This window comes from Sparus aurata, chromosome 6 (assembly GCF_900880675.1).
Source record: "Sparus aurata chromosome 6, fSpaAur1.1, whole genome shotgun sequence".
NCBI classification, from domain to species: domain Eukaryota; kingdom Metazoa; phylum Chordata; class Actinopteri; order Spariformes; family Sparidae; genus Sparus; species Sparus aurata.
In genome coordinates this window covers 8,769,369-8,796,135 of record NC_044192.1, presented here as the reverse complement: position 1 = coordinate 8,796,135, position 26,767 = coordinate 8,769,369, and the positions used below count along the sequence as shown (strand labels likewise).

Genomic DNA, 26,767 nt, shown 5'->3' with positions numbered 1-26,767 from the left:
TTAACAGGGTGATGGGAGGCACCTGCGTGTGTGTGTGTGTAACTGTACATGGAGGTGTGTGTGTCTGTTAGGGCAGGTCCTCTCTAATGTTTGAGAAAGCAAATAGAGTTGCTCAACTAGTTTCCTCCTTAAAACACACACATGCACACACACTGAAAGACAGTAAAGACATTTTTTTTTTCTCTTTCCCAAAGTTGTTTTATTATTATCGTGTTGTAACAGGCAGCATTCATACAGACATGATGTTACTGGTTATACTGGGTTAGTCAATATACTGGGATAAGATGAGTTAGTGAGCAGTAAAGCTTGCGGTCACATGACGCTGTGAACAAAAGCTGAGCAAAGCATTATGGGAGATGTAGTTCTTTATCCAGATAAGACAGGCAGCATTTTCTTTTCTTTTTTCCCTTCTCAGAAAGCTGCTGTGCCTGATGACATCACAGCATCATGTGACTACACAGCCAGAGCTACAGCAGGTAAGGCTGAACCAATTTTTTCACTTTTCAAATTTCCAACAACAGAGGCTCCTTTTTAACCTTTTAAACCACATGTGTGAAAACAGAATTCCCTTCAACTTGAACATAAAACACATTTTGGCAACAACTCATCATCATGGCAGACTGACAGCGACTTCAAGCTGGAGAATGTTTTGCAGGTTGGCAAAGAAGGAAGTCAAAATTAAAACGACAAACAAAAAGTGATCTGAACTTGTGATCCGTCTGATCATTTTTCTCTGGAGCTTTCAGAACTCTTGATTACATGGATGAAGTTGTAATTCTCCTGAACTTCGGTCAGTCTCTCTAGAAAACAGCTGCATAAATGAACACTTTTTGCAGTTTTAGCTCCATTTGCTGATTAACACCACTCGATGTAGCTGCACAGTATTTCTGTAACACTTTTTTCCCTTATTCAAAACGCTTTACACATGCCGTTCCAAGCTACAAAAACTAGTAAGCCATTATTTTGCTACACAAATTGTTCCCAAACATGAAGAAATGTCAGTGTTACAAATAAAATGCAATTTAAAAATGTCACGTAAATAAAATGTACCCACAAGAAAAGCCAAAAATATAACTTCAAGATTATTTTTTAAAACCCATCCTTTCCTTTCTATCATTTCTATCACATACAACAGCAAAAGTGGTGATTTAAAGAGGTTAAAAACTGATTTCAAATTCACTCTTAGCAGTTGTAAGTAAAGTGGCTACAGATGACGTGTTGGCAGAAGCTCTTTAATAAGCATTTTGACAACATTTAATGTGGCTTTGCTTCAGTAAACATGAGTTTTGACACATTTTGACACGTGTGTGTGTGGTGTGTGGTGTGTGTCTTCAGGTCGTTACAGAGTACTCATTGGGAGGAGCTACATTAATTAGGTAAAATAGTCTTTGGTATTTAAACAGAGCAGACTGCAGTCAGACTCTCAGTGTGATGCTGCTCAGCCATGTGGGACGCCCCGCTGTGGTCATGTAGGATGAAGAGTTACCGTGTTTACGACTTCCTGGAGAACTGGAGAGAGCGGTCATGTTCCTTTTAAGATTGTTTTTGCATTTCTGCTTTGTTTAAATATTGGCTGCTGAAGAGAGACGGTTAAAGGTGCAGTATGTAAGAATCAGTCACCTGTTTAACTCCAAACAAATGTAGTGAAGTTTAATCATCAACTTGAGGGCGCCTTATTACTTTTAAGACACAAACATGTGATCAACCTACAACTGAAAAACAGTCTGATTTAGTTGATTAAAGTATTTATGGTAACGTCCACATGATCTGAACGCAGCATCACAACATCATGACTGAGTCAGCCGTGTTGGCTCCCAAGCAAATATTAAATTCTGAAGAAAATTCGCAGAAAATGTTGGAGGTTTTATTCAGAAAGGCACTTTATTCTGGGACATCATCTTTACTTTAAGTAACAAGCTGTCCTCCGTAGACACTCAACTCCATGATTCTTCTCTTATTGCTCTTTATTTATTCTCATTTATTTCTCATTTATTGTTTGGATGTTTTAATTAATCGGGGCCTCTACTGTCTGAAGTCTGAGTTATACATTCACGTGGTGGCAAAGGGTCTGCATGATATAAATGTTGTAATCTTCATGTCATACATTTGAGGAACACATTATTTCCTTTGTAGGATTATATCTAACCTGTGAATGGAGACGAGCTGCGTTCGTACAGATGCAACAGGGCTGCAAAGATTAACCGATGGCGACTCGATTCGCAGCATGACCTGTGTATACTACTTATACCATGTGGTGGATGCTGCAGGCGATCGGGTTCAGTGTTTACAGGTTCGAACACACAGACTAAACACAGCTTCATGGAATAAATGAGTTTGGCACTGGGAGCCTACACGGTGAGATCAACAAACCACTGAGTCGTGACAGAACAGTCTTGAAACATTCAAGCGGAAGCGGCTGAAGCGTGCTGAGCTACGCTGAAGTCTACAGTAAGGCTACAGTGGAGTTCGTTATAAAGGCTATAGTAGTAAAGCTATGATATATAATATATAATGCTATAATATAATTTTCCAGCATTTAGAGCAAAAGCAAAGTGCAAAGTATCAATACCTGATCAATTCAGCTGATCAGAGCCACAAACACACACACACAGAGCTGGTCCAGGGTGCAAAGAGTCGCCATAGTAACGTAGAAACCAATGGCTATAGCGAGATTAACGCAGCTGCAGGTCATCTAATGTCCACAACACGCTGACTATACTGAAGTGAACGGGGAACCAACAAATTAACTCTCTAATCAAAGTCAACGCAGATTTAACTCTCAGAAGATATTCTGTTACTATGGCAACATTCAGAATGTGGAGCCAAAAATGGCGGACACTTTCTTCGTGTGTGTGTGTGTGTGGCTCCGTGATTGATAAACACATGTTGGTAAACACATGTGATATGCATAGTTAGTGTGGAAGCAGCAGAAGGAATCAATAACCAATCACCTATACTAAGTAAATATAAAACTGACTGAACAAATAAAAACAGGGAGTGGTCGCTCATGGCCCCCTGATTGGCTAACAGCTCAGTGCTGCATTATGATTGGCCGAGATTCAGTGCAACACATCAGGTTGGTCCCTGAAGAGTGGTCGATTGTGTGGGCGGGGCCAGAGCAGAGGGGCGTGGTCTGATCCTGGAATGAGATGAGGGGTTGGCTTTCAGCATCATGGTCGGTGTGAGGAGTGCAGAGTTGGGGTGTGTCGGGGTGGAGTTTAGGCTTTAGGCGCAGCCTTTGGTTTGGGTGGTTCGAGGCCTCTCATCTTGAAGTAAGACACCACCTGGTTGGGAACCTCAGCGAGGACAGACTGAGCCAGAGCCGATGAGGGAGTCTGGAGGGAGAGAGAGAGATGTAAGTGTCTGTCTTTGATAGCTTGTGACAACTAAATGCTTCTCCTGTACCACTGAAAAAATGAACTGAAACAACTTGCTAACTTGCTTACCGGTAACTTGCTTGTTGGACTCGCTGGCTTGTTATGTTAATTTAGCCTATTCAGCCTCCCAGGTATGTTCTTTATTCTTTACTATTGTATAGTTGAATAACTGTTAATGTGTTATGTTAACATACCGGACACCTATTAAGCCTGTTGCTCTGTGTGCTACTGTATAGTAGAATAACCTGCCTTTCCAAAATAAATGTCTGTTCTTGGTCTTCGATTTTGTGAAATAAATCTCTAAATAAATGCGACTTATAGTCAGGTGTGACTTATTTATGTTTTTTTCCTCTTCATGATGCATTTTTTGACTGATGCGACTTATACTCCGGAGCAACTTTACACGTATTTTAGTTCCGGATATATAATAATTGTGCCAAGATGTGCTGATTTTCCCTCTTGTGTAACACCATCAAATGGAAACGTTTGCTTTTGTCTACGGTCTAACCCTTCACGTTTTCACTGTCTCTTCACTTTTTAGTTGCTGATCAAAAAGGAAACTGTCAAATGTTATTGGATGCGTCAGATTCTCTGCATTTATAGGACTGTATGAACTGGAGGAATGACTACAGCAAGCAACATTTAAATAAGGTCCTGACTGCTGTTTTAAGACAGCCTGTGCCTTTATCCTTTGAGACTTCCTCTGACTGCACACTCTGTCGACTTCAAGATATAAATACTTACATCTTTGAACTGCCTGAACGGGACGAACTGGACAATGTCTCTGGCGACCGCCTCCCCCACTGTCGACCTCAGCACGCCATCGTCTCCATCCAGCAGCTCCATGGCCTTAAAGTCCGCCGGCCCCACCCCAATGATGATGATTGACAGCGGCAGCCGCGACGCCCGAACAATGGCGTCCCGGGTCTGATCGAAGTCGGTGATCTCCCCGTCAGTGAGGATGAGGAGGACGTAGTATTGCTACAGAGAGACAGACCAGAGAGTCAGAGTGAGTGTGAGTTTTTAGTGAATTATTCACGTGTGTTCTTGTGTGTGTGTCCTCACAGAGGCGGTGTCGGCCTGTGCAGCGGTTGCGGCGATGGAAGCAACGTGAGTGATGAGGGGAGAGAAGTTTGTGGGTCCAGAGAGTCTCAGCTGAGGCAAAACCTGCCTGTAGGCTTCCACGATCCCCTGAATACCTGAGAGAGACAGAAGGGAGGAAAGTCAGCGAAGATAAAAAAAAAAACATTCTATATGTGTTAAATAGCCAAAACAATCTATTCAAATAAGTTTAGTTGAGCAGTTTAGTAGTTGGGAAGGAAAGAAGGGAATCAGCGTGTGTGTGTGTGTGTGTGTGTGTGTGTGTGTGTACCTTGGCAGTAGGGGTTGGTGGGGTTGAAGTTGAGGGCGAACTCATGGTGTGCAGCCTGTAAGATCAACAACACAACATTAAATACAACTGACAATCTACAAGCTCTACTCTGATTGGCTGCTTGCTTAGAAAACTGATAATGTAATTTCAACTTGCAGATTTTTGTAATTGGTTGTCCAGTTTAACCAAAATCATAAGATTACAAAACAACAGACTCAAAGATTACTCTGGTTGGGGTTAATAAGTGATGTCACACTTGAGAGGCTGAAGAAAGCTGCGTTGTGATTGGTCGGTTAGAGAGCTCACCTGATAGTCTGGAGGAAGTTTGGCTCCAAATCCGAAAGCTGGGAAGAGTTTATCACTGAAAGAGGAAACAGAAATTAACCACCGTTACAGTCACATAAACAAAAATAAAAATCTGTGTGATTTAAGGATTAGGATGTGGGTTTGTAGGAATTATAGTGTGGCATTGTAAATCCAGAGGTCTGTGTCTGTAGGTGTAGTTTTTCCAGGTGTAGGCTGTTAGTGAGAGTGTACTAACGTGTCGTAGTCCTGGACCACCTGGCCCACAGACCACAGAGCAGACAGGTACTGGTTCAACCCGTCTGGACTCATGTAGTGGAGAGAGTTGGGCGAGCGAGGATCACCATTAGAGCCGGTGAAGTCGATCCCCACCTACAGTGTTCATACAACATTCATTCATTCATGAATCCACACCTACAAACATCCATTCATTATTGAGATACATCGTTTCCATGTTAATTTAATCAAGCAGTTCATAAATTGTTTTTTTATGTTATGACTGATAAGTGGGGGGCATGCAGAGTGGTGGCTGAAAATAAATCAGTCAGAATGTGTTGATTGTTGTTGACTTACCGTGAAGTTGATCTGGCAGCCTCCCATCACATAATCCAGGAAAGTGTACTGAGCCACCAGCTGCAAGCACAGAAACACAAAGACACGGTGTGAATCAATGAATCACTCAACAACAAGTTCTTTTTTTAGCTCTGTAGAGAACCGATGTCAAACCTTCCGGTTTACCTCATGAGACCTCAACTCAACTTTTCGATCTTATCTGAATTGAATGAATCACACGTATGATTGTCATTTTAAAGACAATTTTCCAATTAAAGAAATTCGCAGTTTGTCATGAGACTAATGGTATATAAGAAGCTGAAAATATGTAAAATAAAGACTACACAGCCAACAGTCTTGTTCGTCACATCGCTTCATTGAATGGTAACCAAACCCGTAACTTGAACATTGCAGTGCAGAACTGACAAACTCTGCTTTAACATAACTGCAGTTGTCAGTGTGAACAGATTTAATGTTATTTTCATCTTTTTTATTGCCTTCTCTGTGCTGAGTTGGAGGCCATGTTGGTGTTGGAGAGATGATGTAGTTCACTGACTACAAAACTAGATGAGATTTTACCTTATTAAAGACACTCCCACTTTCTTGATTCAGAAAATGATCTTTTAAATAAGTAAACATCATATGTGTAGTTCATGATGCAACTTAAACGGGATCAAAAATGTATTTGTCTCTCCGCATTGGCTACAGTACGATTTGTTGTCCCATGAGGTCCACAGGGAAGGGCAACGCCCAGCAGGGAACTCTGGGTAACGTAGTCCCTACCTTGCAGCTCTTCACAGAGACGACTCCGGAGTTCTTGTAGCTCTTCTTCTTCTTCTGTTTCTCAGGGTGGATGCAGTCAAACACCACCTGGGGGACAAAACATCACACAGTTGAATCAACTCCGACCAGCCAATGGAAAGACTTTAAATGTTTTATCATCTGTGAACTCACCGGGGAACCGTGCGCTGCTTTCTGCAGATCAGAGGCTTTAGTGGTGAAAGAACCGATAAGATCGTGAGATCCATCGCTGTCATGATCAGAGCAATCCACCTGCAGAAGGAAGAGATTTATGTGATGGTTGTTACGACTGAAGGTGGATTCTGATCGGTGGTTACGAATAGAGGTGGATTCTGATTGGTAGAACCTTCAGCGGTCTGTCGAGGTCGCTGCTGCAGAACGTCTGTAGAGGAACAGTGAACTTCCTCCAGGTGGGACTCAGATTGTTCTTCACCACCTACACAAACACACAAACCTCCATCATCATCATCATCGTGTGTGTGTGTGTGTGTGTGTGTGTGTGTGTGTGTGTGTGTGTGTGTGTGTGTGTGTCCGCACCTCTGTTCTGTGCACCAGTTGCCACTTTCCATCGTCTCCTTTTTTGAAAAACTCCAGGAACGGATCAGACTTCCCAAAGGTATCCTAAACAGAGAAAAGAAATCATGCCGTCATCTCATCTCATCCCATCTGTAAGTGACTTTATTAAGAACATTTGTGTGCTTAAATCAACAGGTTTACAGTCCTGTTGCTGCAGTGAGCTGATTTCTTAAACACCATCTTATCAAGTAGCCTGTTTTTTTTTTTGGAGTAGACATGTGCATGATGAAGAGAGAATAAAGATATGATCACATTAGTGTTTCTCATTTGAGGAAACAGTCCCACAGTCATTTCAGACCGTTTCTAATGTGGGTAATAAATAAATATTGATCTGAGTGATCACAAACTGTAAACTGTCCCTGAGAGCAACATTACAGCAAACTGTCTGGTGGTGTGATTTTGTACAGACCATAATTACGATGACACACCCTGTAATCACGATTTCTGCAATTCCCAATTCAGTAAATTTGTGTTTTTATTGGCCTGATGGGCACATCCACTCAGTTCAAGTTGAACAAAATGGGAGACAATAAAGAAACTCTGGAAGATGAGGAGGAGGAGCTGAGTTACCTTCTTGTCGAGGTTTTTCGCCTCCAGCTCCAACACGATGGCTCTGTTGTCCTTGATCTCCTCTGCAGTGATCTACACACACAAACACACTCAGAGTCTTTACTTGATAGTCACAACTATCTGAATATTGTTTTCATCGTCATAGAAATGGATCCTTCGCAGACACAACAGAACATGACATTTAGCTTAACTCTGGTCATACCGTGATGGTTCCTTTCCCTGCAGGTTTGCCTTTCTTCAGCTGCAGCGGTCTGGATATAGTTTTACTGGAAACTATCTGAAACACACAAAGAGGGGGTTTCGTCTTCAGCCGAATCCATGAATCACATTCTGATACTGTATCAGTTCTGCAGTGACAGCATCAACTGTAAAGCCTTTAAATTCGGCGACTGATTACAGAGTTTGTCCAGCAGAGGGTGGTGTGACACTGCAACCAATTTGTGGACTTTAGAAACTTTTCTGCCCCCTAAGAACAACTCTGTTATTAAACAATTATTATGTAGAATCACTGTTAAACATGTTGGTTATGAATACATGTAAAAGCTGTAACACGGTGAACCATTATTACTATTTATGATGAAGATGTTTTACTCTCCTCGGTTGATATCAGCATTGGTCTGAATCAGTTTCCTGTAGTTACTGTGACACAAACAACCTCCTCCAACACGTCTCATTCACACACTGTTGACTTTTAAAAACAACCCAATGAGATGAGAGCAGAGGGTCACGACTACATCGGACCTCCAGAGGGCGTTCACACTCAAGAAACAGAAAAAAGAAAATCTTCTACCTATAGATGAGCTCAACTGATTAAGTTAATTAAGCTTTAGCAAATGTTTGGATTATTTTTCAAGCTAAAGTGTCAAAAAAAATCTTATTTAAGCTTCTCAAATGTGACTTTTTGCTTATATATATAAAATTGTAAACTGAATTGTGGACTGTTACTCTCACAAAACAATCTGGACCTGGATAATGATACAATCTGCCAAAAAAACTTTTATTAAAACAAATATTACTATCGTTGCTATTATCATAATATTGTAATTTTTACTGACTGAGGGTTTCCTTTGTTTACAAAAAAATCAGCTTGTTTCAGGAGTTACAATATATAATCAAGTTTTCAGTGATAGGCTCTGTTCTGTCTTGTGTCAGCATATTGATGTATTTCTGTGGAAATCTAAACGTAAAAGGTAGAAGAGATGTGAAGGCGAGAGATGAAGATGAAGATAAGACAGACGTTAGTCAGATTCAGATTTGTCCAGTCCACTGACAAGTGAATATGAGAGGACCCATCTGAACCAGACTCAAATGAAAAACAAAAACACATTTTAACTGAGTCTGGTATACAAGTTGGTCTGTTGTGTACCTGTCCCAGTGTTAGCTCCACCCCTCCCAGGTAGTCATCATCGCCGAGGTCAGCAGAGGAGTTGTCGATGTCGTAGATCCCAAATTTCAGATTCTGAACCGTCTCAAAGTGATAATCGATTCTGAGACGCTGACTGAAGGACGGGCTGGAGGTGTTGTTCAAACGCTCAGTACGGCCCAGCTGACAGAGACGGACAGGTAGGGAAGAGGTTGTTGAATTTATCCTACATAAAATTCTAAGCAAAATAAAAATAAAGACCCATGTGTTATAAAGTGTGACAGCCGTGTTACCTCGACCCACTTGTCTCCTCCATTTTTCTGCAGCAGCACGCACAGAGGATCAGACTTTGATCCGACATCTTTATCCAGCAGGTCAGAGCAGGAGACGCTCAGCTCCACCTTAGAGACACAGTCCGCCATCTGAGGGGGGACAGAGAGAGATCAGGATCCAGATCAGAATGACTTCAGTATGAAGACAGATTGCACAGTCGTGTTGCATTAAAACAAACGTGTCAACTTGTCAGAAAACTGTTCAGGAGCTTCAGTTTGACAGAAAGCAGCAAAAAAAGTTTAAAAGAAAGTTTACAACAGGAACTTCAACAGAAACACAACATGCAGTCACTGCCACCACTTCCGTTTTATCTCCTTTAAATGTGTGTAATAAAAGGTCAGTTTACCGGTTTTGCTGTAAGCAAACGAAAAATAAATGTACTTCTTTTGTACCAACAATGAATTATGTACACTAACATTTGCCCTCCACTCTTCTATCATTCATAAAGATTATTATTATTATTATTATTAATTAGTTTTATTCAACATTCTCTGATTCTAACTTCTAAATTGTGAACATTTTCTGTTGTTTTTATTCCTGTATGACAGTAAACTGTATATTTTTAGGCCAAACAACTAATTGATTGTCAAGAAAACACTCTAGAGATTTATCCACAATTAAAAAATAATCACTAGTTGCAACCCTACTGTAAATATCTAATAAGTAGCATAGAACACACCATAATGTAGTTGGTTGCCGCTATAGGGACATTTTTAAAGTATTAAAAGGGTTATTAAAAGACTTATATCTGCTTACAACTACATGATAGTGTTATTTATTTATAAATAAATACTGCTATAAGATGCTATATAAAGGATGTTCAAGTAAAGCCTTATATTCAGTACTTTCAACAGCAAGAACAAGAACTACAACCAACACGAGCCACCGTCTACCACCACTCCTACAACACACAGCTCCTGAGACTCAGTGAGTTAAAGACGATTACAGCTGAAACTTTAAGTCCATTAGTGGATCATGATAATTAAGCAACCGTGCTAATTGACTTATCGTTTGTGTCTTTTGTAGAGCAAAAATTACATCATTATTAAATTGCAAGATTCCAGATTCCCAGCTGTGAGTCTTTGCCGCTGTGTCTTCTGTGGAAATAACATTTAATATTTTTGGATTTTGGACTGTAAAACTAACGATGTAAACATCTGATGCCACGTCTGCTGCTCAACAATGAATCCAATGAGTTTCTGTACAATTCTCCAAACTTCAGCCCACAATAAAACAACTCTTATAGTTACTTCACTAATGCAAAGCAGAAACAAAGTCATAAACACGTTGTAAAGGATTATGTGTCTGCTGACCGGTTCTATGATCAGCCTGTCTCACTCTTAAACATTAAACTTCCTTTATATTATGGTGAGGCTGTTAAGATAACACGGTATGACTGTACAAATGTATCTTTTCCACATGCAAAGGAGGCCGGCAATCCTAAAACTGACACTGAATAAACTGACTAATCTACAGCGAAAGAATCTCCTTCATCAGCAGTTACAAACTGAGGCCGGGCTCTCTGTGCCAAGTTGTGGTGAAAACACTTTCACTATGAGCTGTGGTTAGTTGTGTTCTTCTGTCGAGACATACTGTGACATGAAATTGTTGTTTGTTATGAAATTGTTATGAAAGATACTGAGATGAGATATGTTTGGAAACTTAAGAGGGTTTAGAATGTAAGGACTTTACTTAGCAGGATAAATGGAAATTTAACTTTAAAAATGTGATTTGGGATACTTTTAGTTTCACTTCCTGGCAACCAGTTGTGTAACTGCACTTTACTAAAATCAACAGGCAATTCTACTTCGGCAAGTACTTGAACTGTCCGCTGCAGTACATTTTACTCCTAGTTTATATTCACTTTCTGCATGGACATTTTTAAATTCTGCAACCTACAATATGCAAATAAAATATGATGCATTGCTTAAAACTACCCAACTGTATATAAAGTGGATCACAAGATCCACAGCACAGCAATGGAGAGGAGCAGCAACCACTAATAAATCCACCTGAACAGACAGTTTTAATGACTCAACCCAAACTACCAGTTCTCTTCCCAAACCCCTGCTGGGATCATACAAGAACACCTGCCTGTCTGCTGTTTTATTATCATTAAATGTTAAAGCTTTTAGCTGACAGCTGATGTACCTGAAACTGTTTTCTCCTCAAAATGAATGAACTGAGCGAGCAGCACCTGAAGGCAACACCAGCATGAGACTTAGAGGAGACAGACCAGTTAAACCAGCACGGTACACAACCACACACACAAACACACCAGCTCTCTCTCGCTCTCAATCATCCTCCCTCACACTCACACAGCATTGTGTCAATATAAACTTTGTAAATCACCTTATCAGATCCGTTATATTGTTATCTTCCACAGACCACAGGAGCAAACACCAGGGCGGAGGCAAACTACTCACAATCCGGAACAGGAAACGATACCTTTTCAGTGAGAGTAAACACACAAGAGAGTGCCCGAACCGCTACCTGACCACTCTGTGCACTTTTTACTGAAATTAAAAACTACTGGAGTTAATAATTTGCCTGTTACTGAGCCAGAATGACGCCGCTTGTCTCCGTTCAGCAGTTACAGCTAACAGGGAGCGGCTCATAAACAGGATGCACTCTGATTGGACAGGCAGCTACACAACCGCGTTCTAATTGGACAAGGCGACAGTCAGTCACGCCCTCTTGGCCCCAGGCAACTGGATGACGTTTCCAGCGCTAAAGCAGGTAGCAGCAACGATAGATCACACTTCCGGCTAAGCTCCTTCAGAATAAAAGCATCACAACAAATCCTTTCATTTCTGTTTCTTACAGCAGGATGTACCGTAATGAATCAGCTTAGCTTAAGGCAAATGCTTTGCTACCTTTGATCATTAATACACACAATATCAACTTATTTCATTTTAAATACAATCTCTGCAGTCAATGTGGCATCAATTTATTACATTCAGTCGCAAGGTGCCTGCAAGGTGCCTGCACCATAAAGCCAATAAGAACAAGTCAAAATTCCAGTAACACAGTAAGTATTAAAAAAAATAGCTTTATTGTTGTTGTTGTTTTTCTCGATTCACCTTGTAAGCAGGCTGGGCTCATTTTGACATAAATGCCCACTTTGCTTCAACAAAGCCAATGTCCAAAGAGCATAGCACATGTAAGAAAAAGAAACAGGCCAAAGTCAAAAAGGATTAGGGAGGTTTTCATATAATCTAATTACAGCCTATAGTCCCCCTTCCATACAAACACACACACACCATTGAGTTTGCTCTCTACAGTCTAAAAGTCTGAAGAGTCTTTCAGCTGTTGTTCTTGTATGTGTCTTGGATATCATGTGCATTAACATGATTTATTTAACAGATAAAAGGGAGAGCGCATTAATGGTATCTATTGCATTTATATAGTGCTTTTCCAGTCTACTGACCACTCAAAGCACTTTCCAACACTTGTCACATTCACACACTTATTCATACACTGATGGAAGAAGCTGCCATGCAAGGTGCTGACCAGCTCATCAGGTGCAATTTGTAGTTCAGTATCTTGCTCAAGGATACCTCGACATTGCAGCCGGAGGAAATCGAACCAGTGACCCTCCAATGACTGGACAACCTACTCTACCTCCTGAGCCACAGTTAACTGCAACCATATCTTTAGATGACATATATATGTCATGAGCTACGAGTATTCTGACAAATAATTAATACAGTAACCAAATCAAAGCAGCTTTACAAAGTACTGTATCTAAATGATAAAGTGCCGACCAGTGTTTGTAGTTCAGGATGTGCATTAACAAACACGGATTAATTGCACAATTTTTAATTTAGAAACTGTTCCCACTGGATGACTGTCTAGGCTTAGGTGCAGCTTTTACTTTCACAAATCTAATTTCATGTTTCTTTATATTACTTTAATTTAAATTGTATCATGATTATTGCTGAGGTTTATAATCCCCTCTTAAGGTTTTTTCTCAGCAGATGCCCTTTGCTCAAAATAGCAACAGGTAGTGATATATGGTCACAGGTATAATTAATAACAGCATATATTGAGAAATGTAATTAAAATCTACTTAAAATGTTAGTAAGCTGAACTTAAATTAAGATATTTTTTGCTCAAAATAGTTTCCAATGACAATAATGACCCTTCACAATCCATTCATGACTTGTTGAAAAGTGCATTTCTGTGCTTTTATGTTGAAAGGCACACACTGAAGCAGGAAGTACTCTTGCTGAAGCAAAAACCCATTCAATGTGTCTGATGAGTCAGAAGATGAGCTGTACCAAAGTCCTTAGGCTGTATGGGTTGATCTGAGAGAAAACAGAACAATTCTCTAAAGGTACAGGTGAGATCAGTAAGAGCTGAGCAGGAACAGAAAAAAAACTGAACACAGCTCGAGGCAGCATCCTCAAACCTCAACATCCAATACAGGGTCATTTTATTCATCCTCTGGAGCAGAACCACAGTGGAGTCAGAAAAAGCAGCAACGCGGCACATCATAGAAGAGAAACAGAACAGGAAGATCAAAAAGGCAAACAAATAAAGTCCTGAGGAGAAAAAGGGTATAGTATACAGAACCATGGTGCTGTGTTAAAGCCTGTATGACACATCCACACTCAAGACACACACTCACACCCTCCTCCTCCTGCCTCACCCATATTTGACATCATCATATCATCTTCATCTTCTAATGGGCCAATTCCCTATGAAAACTGCTTACATCCATCTGTGTCCACCTTTACCTGCCCAAGCTGTCTTGGTTCACTTGATTCACTATATTCATTATTACATTAATCATATTAAATGACACATTAAACAATAATATATCACTTCAGTTAATAAACAATCAAATTCCTCAAACTACAACGGTATCCAAGCTACAAGTCTGGATTGAGCTACTGCACATGTCAGGACCTGCACTAAAGTTATGATGGGATGACTAGACAACAGATTCACAAGTCTAATTTTTTTTTTTTTAATTCCCTTGGAAATGTATAATTAATTAACTGAAAAGCATTCAATTACATAATCTGAATTTCCAATAAACAATGCTGAAAAAGGGGTCCTTGACACCATTATCTACCAGCTACAGGCCACCATCCACTATGTAAACTACTACAATCCACACACCACTGTCTTAAGACTACCATTAACCATCTAGACCACTAAGATCTACTATCTAAACACTACCATCTTAAGACTACTATCTACTACATAGCACCTTAATGCTACCCTCTATTATTTCAACATGACCATTTACAAACTACCGTCCTCATGCTACCACCTACTAGCCACTTTCAACAACCAATTTCCTGGCCACCACATTGCACCGGATTCCACAATCTACCAGTGACCAGATAGCATCAAAACACTACCATTGGCGAAACATCTACATACTACCATTCAATGGCCACCATCTTGCACCAAAGTGTTGCCATCTACAGGACACGATTTACAATATAGAGTCCACCATCTTTTATGTGAATGCCAACATCGACAGACCATCTTCTACCATTTACTAGCAACCAGGCTACATTTTACCAACTATTGGTCACCACTTTGCACCTAATTACTACTATTTACAGGCAACTATCTACCCTCTATAAGTGGTGGTCTTCAGACTTGCTTTAAATACTGCCACTTACAGGCCACCATCCACATACCACCATCTACCATCTATTAGTCATCACATAGCACCTAAACACTACCATCTACAGGCATCCATCTACCCTCTGTAGGACACTATCTACTACCCACAAGTCCCCATCTTAACATTACCATCTAGAGGCCTCCATATACCAGCGACCAGATAGCATCAAACAATGCCATCTATTGGCCACCATCTTGAAACAAATAGCTACTATTTACATGACACTATTTGCCATAAAGAGGCCACCATCTACTATCAAAACGCTACCTAAAACATACCACAATCTACCATCTAAATACTACCATTTACCATCTACCATTTATTGGCTCCTACATACTAACATCTACAGGATAAGGTACACAATCTAACAACAACCCTGTACCATCTACAGTGTACCATGCCCCAATTATCATTTTCAGGCAGCCAACATCTCTTTTTCATTACTCCTATCCTCTAGCTATCCTCTATGGTTATTCAAGGTGAATCTACAATTGTGATCAATGATGATGGCGTACAGGTTATTTCCAGGCTACTGTTGATACAGTATCTGTCATTTTTCATGTTTTTAACACTCACCTGCAAGTCCTGCCTTTGTCTGTCTATTGATCAGTCGTGGGGGGGAATCTCAGTGGGTGATTGACAGCTCAGCTTCAGCCATTCAGTGATATTTTTAGCTCAGTCCCACACACACAACCATCCATACAGACTCACTGTTCAAATGTCTGCCATCTGGATTTTTCTTTTATTCCAGTATATCTTGTTCCTTTTCACCACACACCAGGTCCACAACACAGTCACAATCATCTTTTTACCAACAACCATTTAGCTAGACAGTGTTTGACTTCACTTTATTCAGGCCTTTTTCTTTCACACACACTTCAGAACTGCATGCACAACCAGTTGAATACTGTTAACAGAGTACCTGTTGGGAGGTTAACCACTTCCTGAAGAGTCTTTCCTCTTCATAGAAAGACTCTTTATGAATAATCCTACTTGGATAAAACATGAAGGACAGAAAGCAGTTATGCCGAGATCAAGACACTTTTTTCATCCTGCCAACTATTAAACCACATATACATAAACCTGATCATTGAGTCATTTCCTCAAGATAACTGATGTAAAAAAACGTAACATGAGCCTCATTAGTCACATACTACTCACTCAATTTAACTAGATTGATAACTTTTGAGTCCCCTCAAAGTCCAAGTTAACTACTTGTGCCTTCGTTTGCACTACTCTTAAGTTACCTCACAATAGTTTTCGAATGTTTCCATCCAATTTCACTTTCAGCATGCTGAGAATTGAAAGCAACAGCAATTTTTCTGGCTGTTTATGACATGAAACAGTGTATAATTCCAAATTAATCCAATGACAATTTGCAAGATTTGACTCCATACTGGCCTGTCAGCCAATAGCTTATTTGGTAGCTGGGCACTAGCCTTGCTCCTTACAATCACTGTAAATGAGCTAGGAGACAAAACTAATTAAACTAATCAACTGAGTTGGTAATGTTAATTAAATATGCCACGATTCACTGTCTGAATATAATGGAAATCTACTACCAGTAGTTCGCTTAAAAACATAATGGAAATGCAAGAAAAAAATTATCTACATTTGTGGTTCTACAGAACAGACATCAGCCACTGTTTCAGTGGAAAATATAGAGAAAAATTTAACACTGTGCCCATTGGTAGCAGAGGTGGTAGTTTCATTTTGAATGAATTCATTTGATCGATTCTGTGGTGGAGTCACATAATGCAAAAGCAATGATTACTCAAGGCACTACCTAGAGCCATTTACTGAGTCAAAATTAAATTTTGAGTACCTTGTATGGCATTGACGATCTGTATTTCAAAGAAAACCCCATCTTGCATTTAAGTTTTACAACATGAAGAAACAAGGGACTCACTTAACAAAATGAACCAATTCATCATAAAGTTTGCATCATTAGGCAGTGAAGAGCAGACAGTGAGAGAAAGCTGATTAAAGGTGAGCAATTGTGCATCAGGAATGACCTTTTATTAGCCAAAGCAAAGGAGACTCCACATCATGTATGGTTATACGATCATACAAGGTTTTTTTTCACACTGACAGTAGAAATAAAAATGAGCTTTAAGGTGAAAACATCCAAAACACTATCGAACATACATACAACAAAAAGAGTTATCAAACTAAAAAACTCTACAGACTTCATCTCAGCGCTCTACAGTCCAAAAACCAATTGAGCATATGCTGCGGAAAGGGGGGGTGGGGGTGGTTGGGGGTGGCATTGTTCAAACACAGCAACATCAGAAAAATGTGACAGAGGAAAAGATTCAGCGGGCCAAAGTCATTATTTACAAAACAAAACACAGTAAGCAATCTGCACATCCCGCATCCTCTACAAAGCAACTGCGTTTTGTTGCAACACAGAATTGTGTCAACATTTTAGGACAGCAAGAGTGTCAGCCTTTTACAGTGGAAAGAGAGCATAAACATTTGATCATGGCAACATAGCTTCTTATCATAATTTTACTAAAGCAAAAGAGAGTGAGAAGACTTTACCACAGCAACAGAGCATGTACAGATTTTACCATGGCAAGAAATTTCATCATAGTAACAGAGCATAAACACTTGATCATGGCAACATAGCTTTTCGTCATTATTTCACCACAGCAACATAGCATGTACACTTTAAACCCCAGCAGCACAGCATAAGTAAGCACATACAGCAACAGTGTTTGTCAGCCACATTATAATCATCATGTTACCATAGCAACAAAACAGGTAAATATGTTCAGTGTGTCAACGCTGGACATGACTTGACAAAAAGCTGCACTGAAAACAGGGTAAGAAAGGACCACAATCCCGCCAACAACATCATCATCAATTTGTGCTCTCAGACTCAGTGGAGGTGCTGCAGAGAAGAGCAATGTCTGGATCAAAGTCTCCCTACTAGACAGACTGTGTGGGGGGGAGGTGGGGGTTTACCTGACATTATCTACACAGGGGGAGGGGCTTCAGTGGGTGATGTGTAAACTGAGCTGCTTACAGTTGAGTCTAGAATCTGGTATAGTTTATGCTGGCTTTGTTTTGCCTGGATGGTTGATTAAGGTAGTTTCAATATTTTTTTTTAATCTGCAGTCAGTTTGTTTTGGGTGGGGCTTTAACCTAGGCTTATCTTGACCTTGCGTGCTCCAATAGGTCTGTCATTCAGGTCCATTACAGCAGCAGTGGCTTCTTCATGGTTCTGAAAAGCCACCATTGCCTCGCCAGTTGGCAGGCCTTTCTCACTGAACTGCAAGCAGACTGAACCTGGCAGCACCTGGTAACCGTAAAAGAAGTCCATTATCTCATCCACGGTTACAGTGAATGGCATGTTCTGAAGCTTTACAATTGTTGGACCAGCAGCACCACGTTGACCGTTTGGATTGTTAGATCCACCAGGGGCTGCCTGGTTACGGAGACCATCAGGTCCGGGACTGAACACTTGCTGTCCACCAGTAGCCCCGCCCCCTGGACGCCCTTGGTTGTTGTTAGCCCCTCCTCCTCGATTCTGTCCTCCTCTGCCTCCTTTAGTGATGGCATTGTCAAAGGGGGCCAACCCTCTCAGTCCATCCTGGCTGAAAGGGGCTCCTCCTGCAGCCCCTGGCCGAAATCCTGGTGGCTCCAGGATCGGAGTCCCAGGAAGACCAGCAACAAGTGGAGGAGCCACGCCCAGATTCACATCCCCCAACCCTGCTGCCAGAGGAGGGAGAGGAGGAGGGCCTGCCAGCCCATTCCCTGGGGCTGAGAATGGACTCACAAAGGGGGCACTGTTGAGGTTCCCCATGGTGTTTCTGAGAAAGTTAAACTCCTCACCACTAATGCCAGCAAATGGATTTATCTGGGGTTGCTGGGGACTAGGCTGGGCTTGTTGATGTTGGTTCTGGTGTTGGTTTTGATTTTGGTTTAGCTGGTTCTGGTTGCGTTGGCCTCTCTTATTCTGGGGAGGCGGATTCCTCTCAATTTCCTTCATCTGGTCAAAGGTCACCAGGTGGACAAAAGCATCCCGGCCATTGAGTTTTTGACGGTGCAGTCTCTCAGCTTTGCGGGCGTCTTCCTCAGTCCGCAGCTGGAAAATAGCTTGGCCCAGACCATTGCCATGACTATCTGTCAGAACCTTCAGGGTGTCCTCATAGAGCCCCACCCCCTCGAGGAAGGCACGAACATCCTTCTTGGAGACATTGTAAGGGATGTTGGTGATGTGGGCACAGTTCCTTGGAGCTTTCAAGCCATCCTGGTTCTTGCCATCACCCTGTGATGCTTCACGTTTGCGGATGGTGTCAATTTTTTCAAGCATGCCCTTCCGGCTGATTGGGTGAACCTGGATGAAGCGGGTGCCCATGTACTGCATGTGTGCACCCAAAGCAGTCTTGTAGTCCTGTTCTGTTTTGAACTCAAGGAAGCCCTCTCCTGTGGCTCGCCCGTTGGGGCCATAGGCAATGTAGACACTATCCTCTATGATGGCCAAATTGTTAAAGAAATCCTTTATCTGTTTCTTGTCTGCCTCGTATGGAAGGCCCTTCAGGTACACACAGAATTCTTGGCGGTGGGGAGATCTTGACCTTCCTCGCTGATCCCTTCCTCCTGCCCCAGCATTACCCCGACGGTGCTGCTGGTCCTGTGACTCATTATTTGATTTGATGCTATTATGAGGAGCATTGCCTGTTGTGCCATCATTGAGGCTGATCCATTGCCGCTCAGAGCCCGGAGTAATCTCAATGAACCTTTGGCCCATCATGCCACCTCCCCTCTTCACAGCTTCATAGCTGTCCTGGGGTGAGAAAAACTTCACCATAGCCCTGCCAGTTGGCCGGCCCTGTCCATCCCTCAGCAGGCGAACCCCATCAACCCCCAAACCCCGGAAAAAACTCCTAACATCTACCTCTGAGCAGGAGAAGGGGAGGTTCTGCAGAAGGACAAACATCTCATCAGGATTTATTGCTCCCACTCCACTAGCTGCAGCAGCAGCCTTCATATGAGCCTGGAGGCCAAGAGAGGCCAGGGGAGAAAGAGGGTTGAACAGCATGGGGTTGGGGGTTCCAAGAGGGAGGCCGGAGCCCAGTCCTGCAGGGGGAGGTAGGGACGGGTTGAAAGGAGGCAGTGAGGACATATGGGGGAGGTGGGACATAGGAGGCACTGGAGGTCCTTGGGATAGTTGGGAGACAGTAGGGACAGGGGGAAGGGAGGACACAGGGGGAGGAACTGGAATGGTGGGCAGTGATGGCATGGGTGGCATGGAAGGCATGCTTGGAAGTGGAGGGATGGGTGGGGGTCCCGCATTGAGTGATGCCAGAGCTGTGGTGATTGTGGGGGCAGAGCTGTAGCTGTTTGGGAAACTGGGCACTACACTGGACACTGCCTTGATGTTTGGTGGCTCTTGAGATGAGCTTGCTGCCGTTACTGAGGCTGGGGTGTTACTAAAACCCTGGTTTCCATGGCTACCGCTTCTCCCACCCGCGCCTGGCTGAACTGTGGGTATGGGGGCAGTCACTTGTCGGTTTGCGTTTCCTGCTGTAGATGCAGCCGTTTCCACAGCGCCTGCCCCAGCCTCAAACCTGCGGCGGCTTAGTTCAATCATATTCTGCATTTCTGTCTTGCTGCTTAGCAACAGCGACACTTTGGAGCCCTTAATGGACCCACCTGTACGCATCATCCCCAGCCGAGCATCCTCGTCAGTGGCAAAGACGATGAAGGCCTCGCCATGCTCACCCCCCACGATGTGCACTCCCCCGTCAGGGATGGTGAGGCCAGAGAAGAAGTGTCTGATGTCCATGGTGCCGGCCACTATGGGCAGACCCTGCAGCCTGATGACTACCGCCATACTGACTGCTAAACAACAGCCCTACAACCTGGGGAGAAAGCAACACTACTGTCAGATAAAGAGCAGTAAGAGGGCGACCAATGGTTTCCAGATGTTTTCTCAGGAAACTTAGATCTGACTTCGCAGGCCAGTAAAGGCTTAATCAACACTGCTTATATTGCAGTTTGTTCAAAATAACCCGAAGACCTATTTATAAACTTCGCACACCCATTTTGGGGTCCTGACATTTGGAAACCAGTGGTGTCGGGGAGGGGTTTTGCGGATGGGGGTGAAACATTTGCAGGAAAATGTCAAAAAAAAAAGCTAAACTGATTCAGTCTCACACCTACTACGGCTTTTAGTTAGTTTGATTAACTTTTTTCAGATCAAATCATATCAGACTTTATGTTAGATTACAGAAGCAATCTTAAGCATTAGGGCAACATTGCACGACTGTTCATTCATTTTTGTTGCAAAAGAAATGAATAGCCAGGAATAAAGGATTAGCACTGATGTCAAGAGACAAATCACACACACATACACATATAAACACATTCTCCCAACTGATACATTTTTAAACAGGAAAAATGTGTTTCACAGTGCAAACCAGACTGAAACATCTGCCATTTGGGCACCATTCATTGCTGAGTCCAACCAATTTTCTGCGAGTTAGCAGTACCAAATTAAAAAAAAATTTATCAAGCAAGCATGCACCTGGGCCAGATCACATTCTATAACTCCTCCCAGTGAAGTCCGATTGATCTTACTGACATCTAACACAGTTTCTATGTTGTCCAACAAGTATTTTTAAATCAATGCAGAGTTTACACCTCATGGTTGGCTATGTAATGTCTCGTAATTACACAAGTTACACAAATTACTTTCTATTGCAAATTATTTTGTTGGAAATCAACATCTACACTATGCTTTGAACAAAGTGCTTTATTTAAAAGTGAGACTGGCAAATTTAGTCATCTGTAGCAGACAATGAAATCTCTGATTATATGTCATACAACCCAATTTGGCTTAATATTTCTAAAGACCTTAAATATTAATGGAGGTCCGATGTGTATTAGCACCTCTGTGTAACAAAGAAGTTGTATGCAATGTGATTCTATAAATCAACCATAACTGTTGTCTACCATGCTACGTACTAAGATATTGCTTGTGTTTAGGGATGTCCCGATCCGATCTGTAGGATCGGGATCGGAGCCGATCTGGGCATTTTTCCGCTGATCGGAATCGGCAATTTTGAACGTGGACCCAAGCCCGATTTTTTATTTTATTTTTTATTTTTTTAACGTCAGTGCACAATTTGTGGCAGAACGCAGACGCGCGCGTGGTGTTACTCTGGCAAACCTGTGAATAAAGTGTCTGCAGTGTGGAAATAACCTCAATTAGAAAGCGAAAGCAGTCCAACGGCGACGTGGAACATCTGCTATATGGCCGTTTAGCGATGCATTTTACTTCTCATTTGATACAGCATATACAAAACAAAAATCAAAGAATACAACGTGTTCACTCGAGAGTACAGGCAAGGAGACCAAAGCAGCGAACACTCGCGGATACATTCAGTTATGAGAAATATCCTCAGCGACATGCCCACAAATATTACAGAGAGGGTCATCAAATGAATCGCTCTGGATAACCAGCTCATCTCCGTGGTAGAGGATCAGGGTTTTCTTCGTCACCTGGAGTTTTTGAATCCCCGGTATGCCCTACCATCTCTGCATTACATTTATTCCACTTTCGAGTTACAACATGCCGCTATATGCGCACGAGTTTCGTGGGTCTCATACAGCAGAGCACGTAAAGCAGGCAATCCAGGAGATGCTGAACGCGTTAATAGACAAGCAACGTGTCCACGTCATTTTATGTGACAACGTAAAGTACATGAAATAAGCAAAGGATTATATGGAGGTACCAAGCGTGGGCAGCGTTGTGCACACACTTCAGCTGGCTGCACACGAGGGTCTGCTGTCACAGTGCAGCGTCACACACTCACCTGCTAACACAAGGAAGGTGGAGGCCAATGTTGTAATAGCATATGCAGAATAAGAAAGAGCCATATGAAAGTATAGACTTTGTTTCAACAAAATAATAAAAACCTATTAAGGAACAGCTTAGATGCAGGTACTTTTTTTCTTAATGCAGCTGTATTATCTAGGAAAATATTAGTTAAGGCTAAGTATCGGATCGGGACTCGGTATCGGCAGATACTAAATATTAAAGGACTCGGATCGGGATCGGGGTAAAAAAAACCTGATCGGGACATCCCTACTTGTGTTTTCAACTGAGTCCGAAATATTTCGTGCAAAAGTAAACCTTCATAAATCTCATGCAACTTGCAACTCACCAATGCAACTAAGGTTTATGTATAGTTTCAATGTTTGACTGAAAGAGAATTGATGCAGGACACTGAAACCTAGGGAAAAGGTAAAAAATCAACAATCCTGTTCATCTTGCACAAAACAGATGTTAGCTTCCAGTGAACAATGTGTTTTCGGGAGTCGACAGCTTGTACTTTATTTGTGTCGGTACTGGTTCACATTCAAATTCAACATAGTGTGAAATATCAACAAATCATTGTGTGATGTATAATGTACCTCAGTCTTACTAATAAAAGATTTAACCTCAACAAAACACAGGGAGGAAAAAGTACTAAAGTGAAGCAGCAGGAAAACAAATCTCAGAGTTTGACGGCAGCATGTTTGCTACCTGACAGCGGAAAGACACACCTATCCAAAACAAAAACCCATAATGACATCAAATATCAGACTCAAATTTTCTAAAGAGCAAGTAGCAAGTGTAAAACTGCAGTAAACTGTAGATAGGACATGCTGAGGTACAACCGGTCAGCAACTACCTGGCACCAGCCAGCAGGACCCTCATCAAGCAAAACCCAGGACCTATCCAGCAACCCGGAGGCCAGCAACAACAGAGAGGTGAACAAGACCTGCTTTCCTGAATCCTCAAACAGCACCAAATCAGCAGGCAGCACTTTAGCAACTGGTTGTAGAACACCACAACACAAGCAACATGTCAACCAGCAAATCTGCAAAACATTGTCAACAAAACATTAGCATCACATTAACAAGGAGCAACAGCAGTAACCAACCAATCAACCAGAGCAATAAAAGCAATGTAATCAACATTTTAATAAGAGCGATGTCAGGGTACATGTAAACCAGAGCAACATAAGCATCATGCCAACCAGAGCAACATTAGCATTACATGAACCAGAGCCACATCAGCATTATATCAACAAGAGCAAAATTAGCATTACATGAACCAGAGCAACATCAGCAACTGATTACCAGCGCAGCACCAAAGACAGCAGCTGATTAGAAGAGAAAGCAAATAGAAGCAAGGGGCAGAGCAACATGTTAGCTAGCACTGATAAAAATATGTCCACCTGAGCAACAGCGGATGTAGCAATGATGACTGCTTCCACAAATATCTCAGACACATCCTAAGGTTAGATGCTCTACCTAACCCTGATCCAGGACTGTCAGACTATAAATCATGTTTTTCAAGGGCAACTTGCAAAACCTCTGAGACTGGAGTCACTGCAGCTCATAAAATGTGCTAGTTGAAAAATCCCAGTCTGGGTATGACGCTGCAGCCTGCAGCACACCAGAGCTTTCCACATGATGCTGGATACCTTCAACATCATCAATTATTTCAGGTCACAACCACAGCACAGATCCAGATCCAACAGTGGTACATCCAGCCCTCTTGTTAGTGTCAACCTGCTAACAATCTCTGCGAAATAACAGCAAGAAGATAAAACACAGCAGAAGAGGGAACAGTGACAGCTAAAAGTGTCAGAGAGGTGAAAAGGTTCAACTGAAGTTGCAAATTGCACTCACATGTAACCAAGGAACAAAACGGGACTGATAAAAGACAGAAAAAAATGTCCTTCAAACACTGAGAAAATCAGAAACTTTCAACACAGCAAAATCGGAATTAAAAGCAAAAATACTGCCTTAATTTCTCAGTTTATAGCGGGAATACTATACAGTCCACATTTTTTCATCAACCTCAATTCACAGCAAACATAATGGAATTTAACAAGAAGGGAAAGAACGGCATCCTGAGGCTAAATAACACAATGATAGTGTCCATTTTTAAAGCAAAGATGCAGGGAACCTCCAAGAATCAGCCAACTTGAAGCTCAAATCTCAACAGGCGTGACAATGCAACAAAATCTGGCATGACAAACTTCTGTTGCACTTCATTAAACCTTTACTTGCAATGTATTCAAGACCTTACCTAGTTTTCAATTTTAGGGGTGACTGTACAGGACTTGACTGAAATGTACACAATAATAACCAACTATTGTCTTACAGGACAATTAACTAAGGTGATGATTCTCTTTAGTCCACAAAATTCACCACTGAGGTATCAATCACTGATTTAACTATAGCCCCTTTCAGACATGCATCATGTTACATAAATGTTGAGATTATTTTGTATGACAGTCAAATGGTTGAATAGGTCCCTGTTAGTATGCAGCCATGTCGCTACAAGTATACCTGCCTGGATGTACCTGTGCCATCTAAATCTAAAACTGGCAAAGCCAGCAAAATCTTAAGAAGTGAGTTTGCAGCAACAAATCTATTTTTTTCTTACTTCAGGTCACATGTAGAGAAAATTCAGGTGCATATGCTGCCTTGACACTTTTCAATTGACGGCTGATGAGAAAAAATTGGGTGATACTGCTCTAACTATACATAGAATAAATCAATAAAAAATAAGTTTAATAAACAAAGAAACACTGTGAATTTGACAATCTTACCTATTTAAAAGTTTTTTTTTTACTTACAGTTGTGCTGAGACCATAGAAGTTGAAATATAAATCATAAAACAACAACAATCATCAAAAAACATGTTTCAGAATGTTCTACCGAAAATATACGAAGTTAGTATCACTATATATTCACAGATCTACAGATGTTTACAGGTCATTATATCCTAACCAATACAAGATTTCTGTAGTCTGATGATATATCAGCCGATATTAACATTGTTTGCACACATCTGCATATTTACATTGCAGAGACCTCAGCGTAAAATACAAACAACAATTAGTTTGGCATACATTTTTGATTACAAATCTGAAAGGGGCTCTAATCAGTTAATCTGTCCGTCTATAGGTAAACCCAGACTCCACCTGTCACTCTTCCTGCAGGTATAAACAGTTTCGATCAAGTCGCGGTGGACATTTTCGTCACAGCCAGTGGGCGTGGCTTGTGGTCTCCAGTATGGAGCAGCCGCGGAGAAATCGACAAAACTCAGTTAACGTGTTTGACAAAACAGTTCAGAGATCAAACTCACACACCTCCAGCCTCATCGGTTCATTCAGTGAACTAGCGCCGTTCCGTAATTTTAAAAAAGACAAACAAGAGGACATTAATAATGTATCGGTTAGCTAGCTGAAGATAGCTAGTAGCTAACTTACGTACCAGACACCATTTTAAACAAACCTGCATGAACGTTTAACACAATAAGTTAGTATATGATCAAATATCTGACATGAAGCCTCTTGTGTGAAACTCTAACACTCCTTAATCACTAGCTAGTTCCTAGCAGAAATGCCGAATGTAGCTAGTTTAGCTTAGCTTAAAAACCTGGGAAGCTAACGCTTCGTTAGCCACCTACTGCTAGCTGATTGTGAAGCTTTGTGTGTGTGTGTTGGAGCGAAGAAGCGAGCAGGATGCACACTTTTAGCGGCTCCTCTCGCCCTCTGCTCCCGTGTGAGTGCGTCACTGAGTGGGCTGCCGCTGCCTGATTCTTACCGAGAAATTTGTCAACAAACACACTGAGGTTTAACTCATGAACGAAGCTCTTTCCTTCTCTGCTCTTCTCTCTGCAGGTTGCCACGGGACGAAATGTCGGCGTAAACACCGCGATACCGGACGTGCTGACGCGAGACTGCGGATTCCTGACGTCAGAGCGACGCCGCCACCTACCGGCTGAACAGCGTTAAGTTGTAATTTCCCCTCACAAAACTTACACTTCTCAAAATTAGTTAGGTCTATTT

At 41.7% G+C, this 26,767-nt stretch overlaps 1 protein-coding gene across 3 annotated transcripts; it reads right to left on the bottom strand.

Moving 5' to 3' along the window:
* Nucleotides 1-182: 182 nt before the first annotated feature.
* cpne1 (copine I) lies at nucleotides 183-26,656 on the bottom strand. 3 transcript variants are annotated; one of them, XM_030418899.1, is made up of 16 exons: nucleotides 26,523-26,656; nucleotides 9,208-9,336; nucleotides 8,918-9,097; nucleotides 7,754-7,828; nucleotides 7,552-7,623; nucleotides 6,943-7,026; nucleotides 6,752-6,841; nucleotides 6,559-6,657; nucleotides 6,388-6,474; nucleotides 5,626-5,685; nucleotides 5,291-5,424; nucleotides 5,056-5,110; nucleotides 4,750-4,804; nucleotides 4,443-4,576; nucleotides 4,122-4,358; nucleotides 183-3,335 (listed from the first exon to the last, which is right to left on the bottom strand). In XM_030418899.1, the coding sequence occupies exons 2-16, from the start codon at nucleotides 9,334-9,336 to the stop codon at nucleotides 3,219-3,221; spliced, it is 1,608 nt and encodes a 535-aa protein (XP_030274759.1). In that variant the 5' UTR covers nucleotides 26,523-26,656; the 3' UTR covers nucleotides 183-3,218. The 3 variants fall into 3 exon arrangements, with proteins under 3 accessions (XP_030274759.1, XP_030274760.1, XP_030274758.1); XM_030418900.1 differs by lacking the exon at nucleotides 26,523-26,656 and adding an exon at nucleotides 11,600-11,873; XM_030418898.1 differs by lacking the exons at nucleotides 183-3,335; nucleotides 4,122-4,358; nucleotides 4,443-4,576; ... (10 more) ...; nucleotides 8,918-9,097; nucleotides 9,208-9,336 and adding an exon at nucleotides 16,881-20,770 and having other exon boundaries at nucleotides 26,523-26,654.
* Nucleotides 26,657-26,767: the final 111 nt, after the last annotated feature.

What these genes read in the sequence shown, in the direction of transcription:
- cpne1 (XM_030418898.1), bottom strand. Translation starts at nt 20,742, where the DNA reads ATGGCGGTAGTCATCAGGCTGCAGGGTCTGCCCATAGTGGCCGGCACC.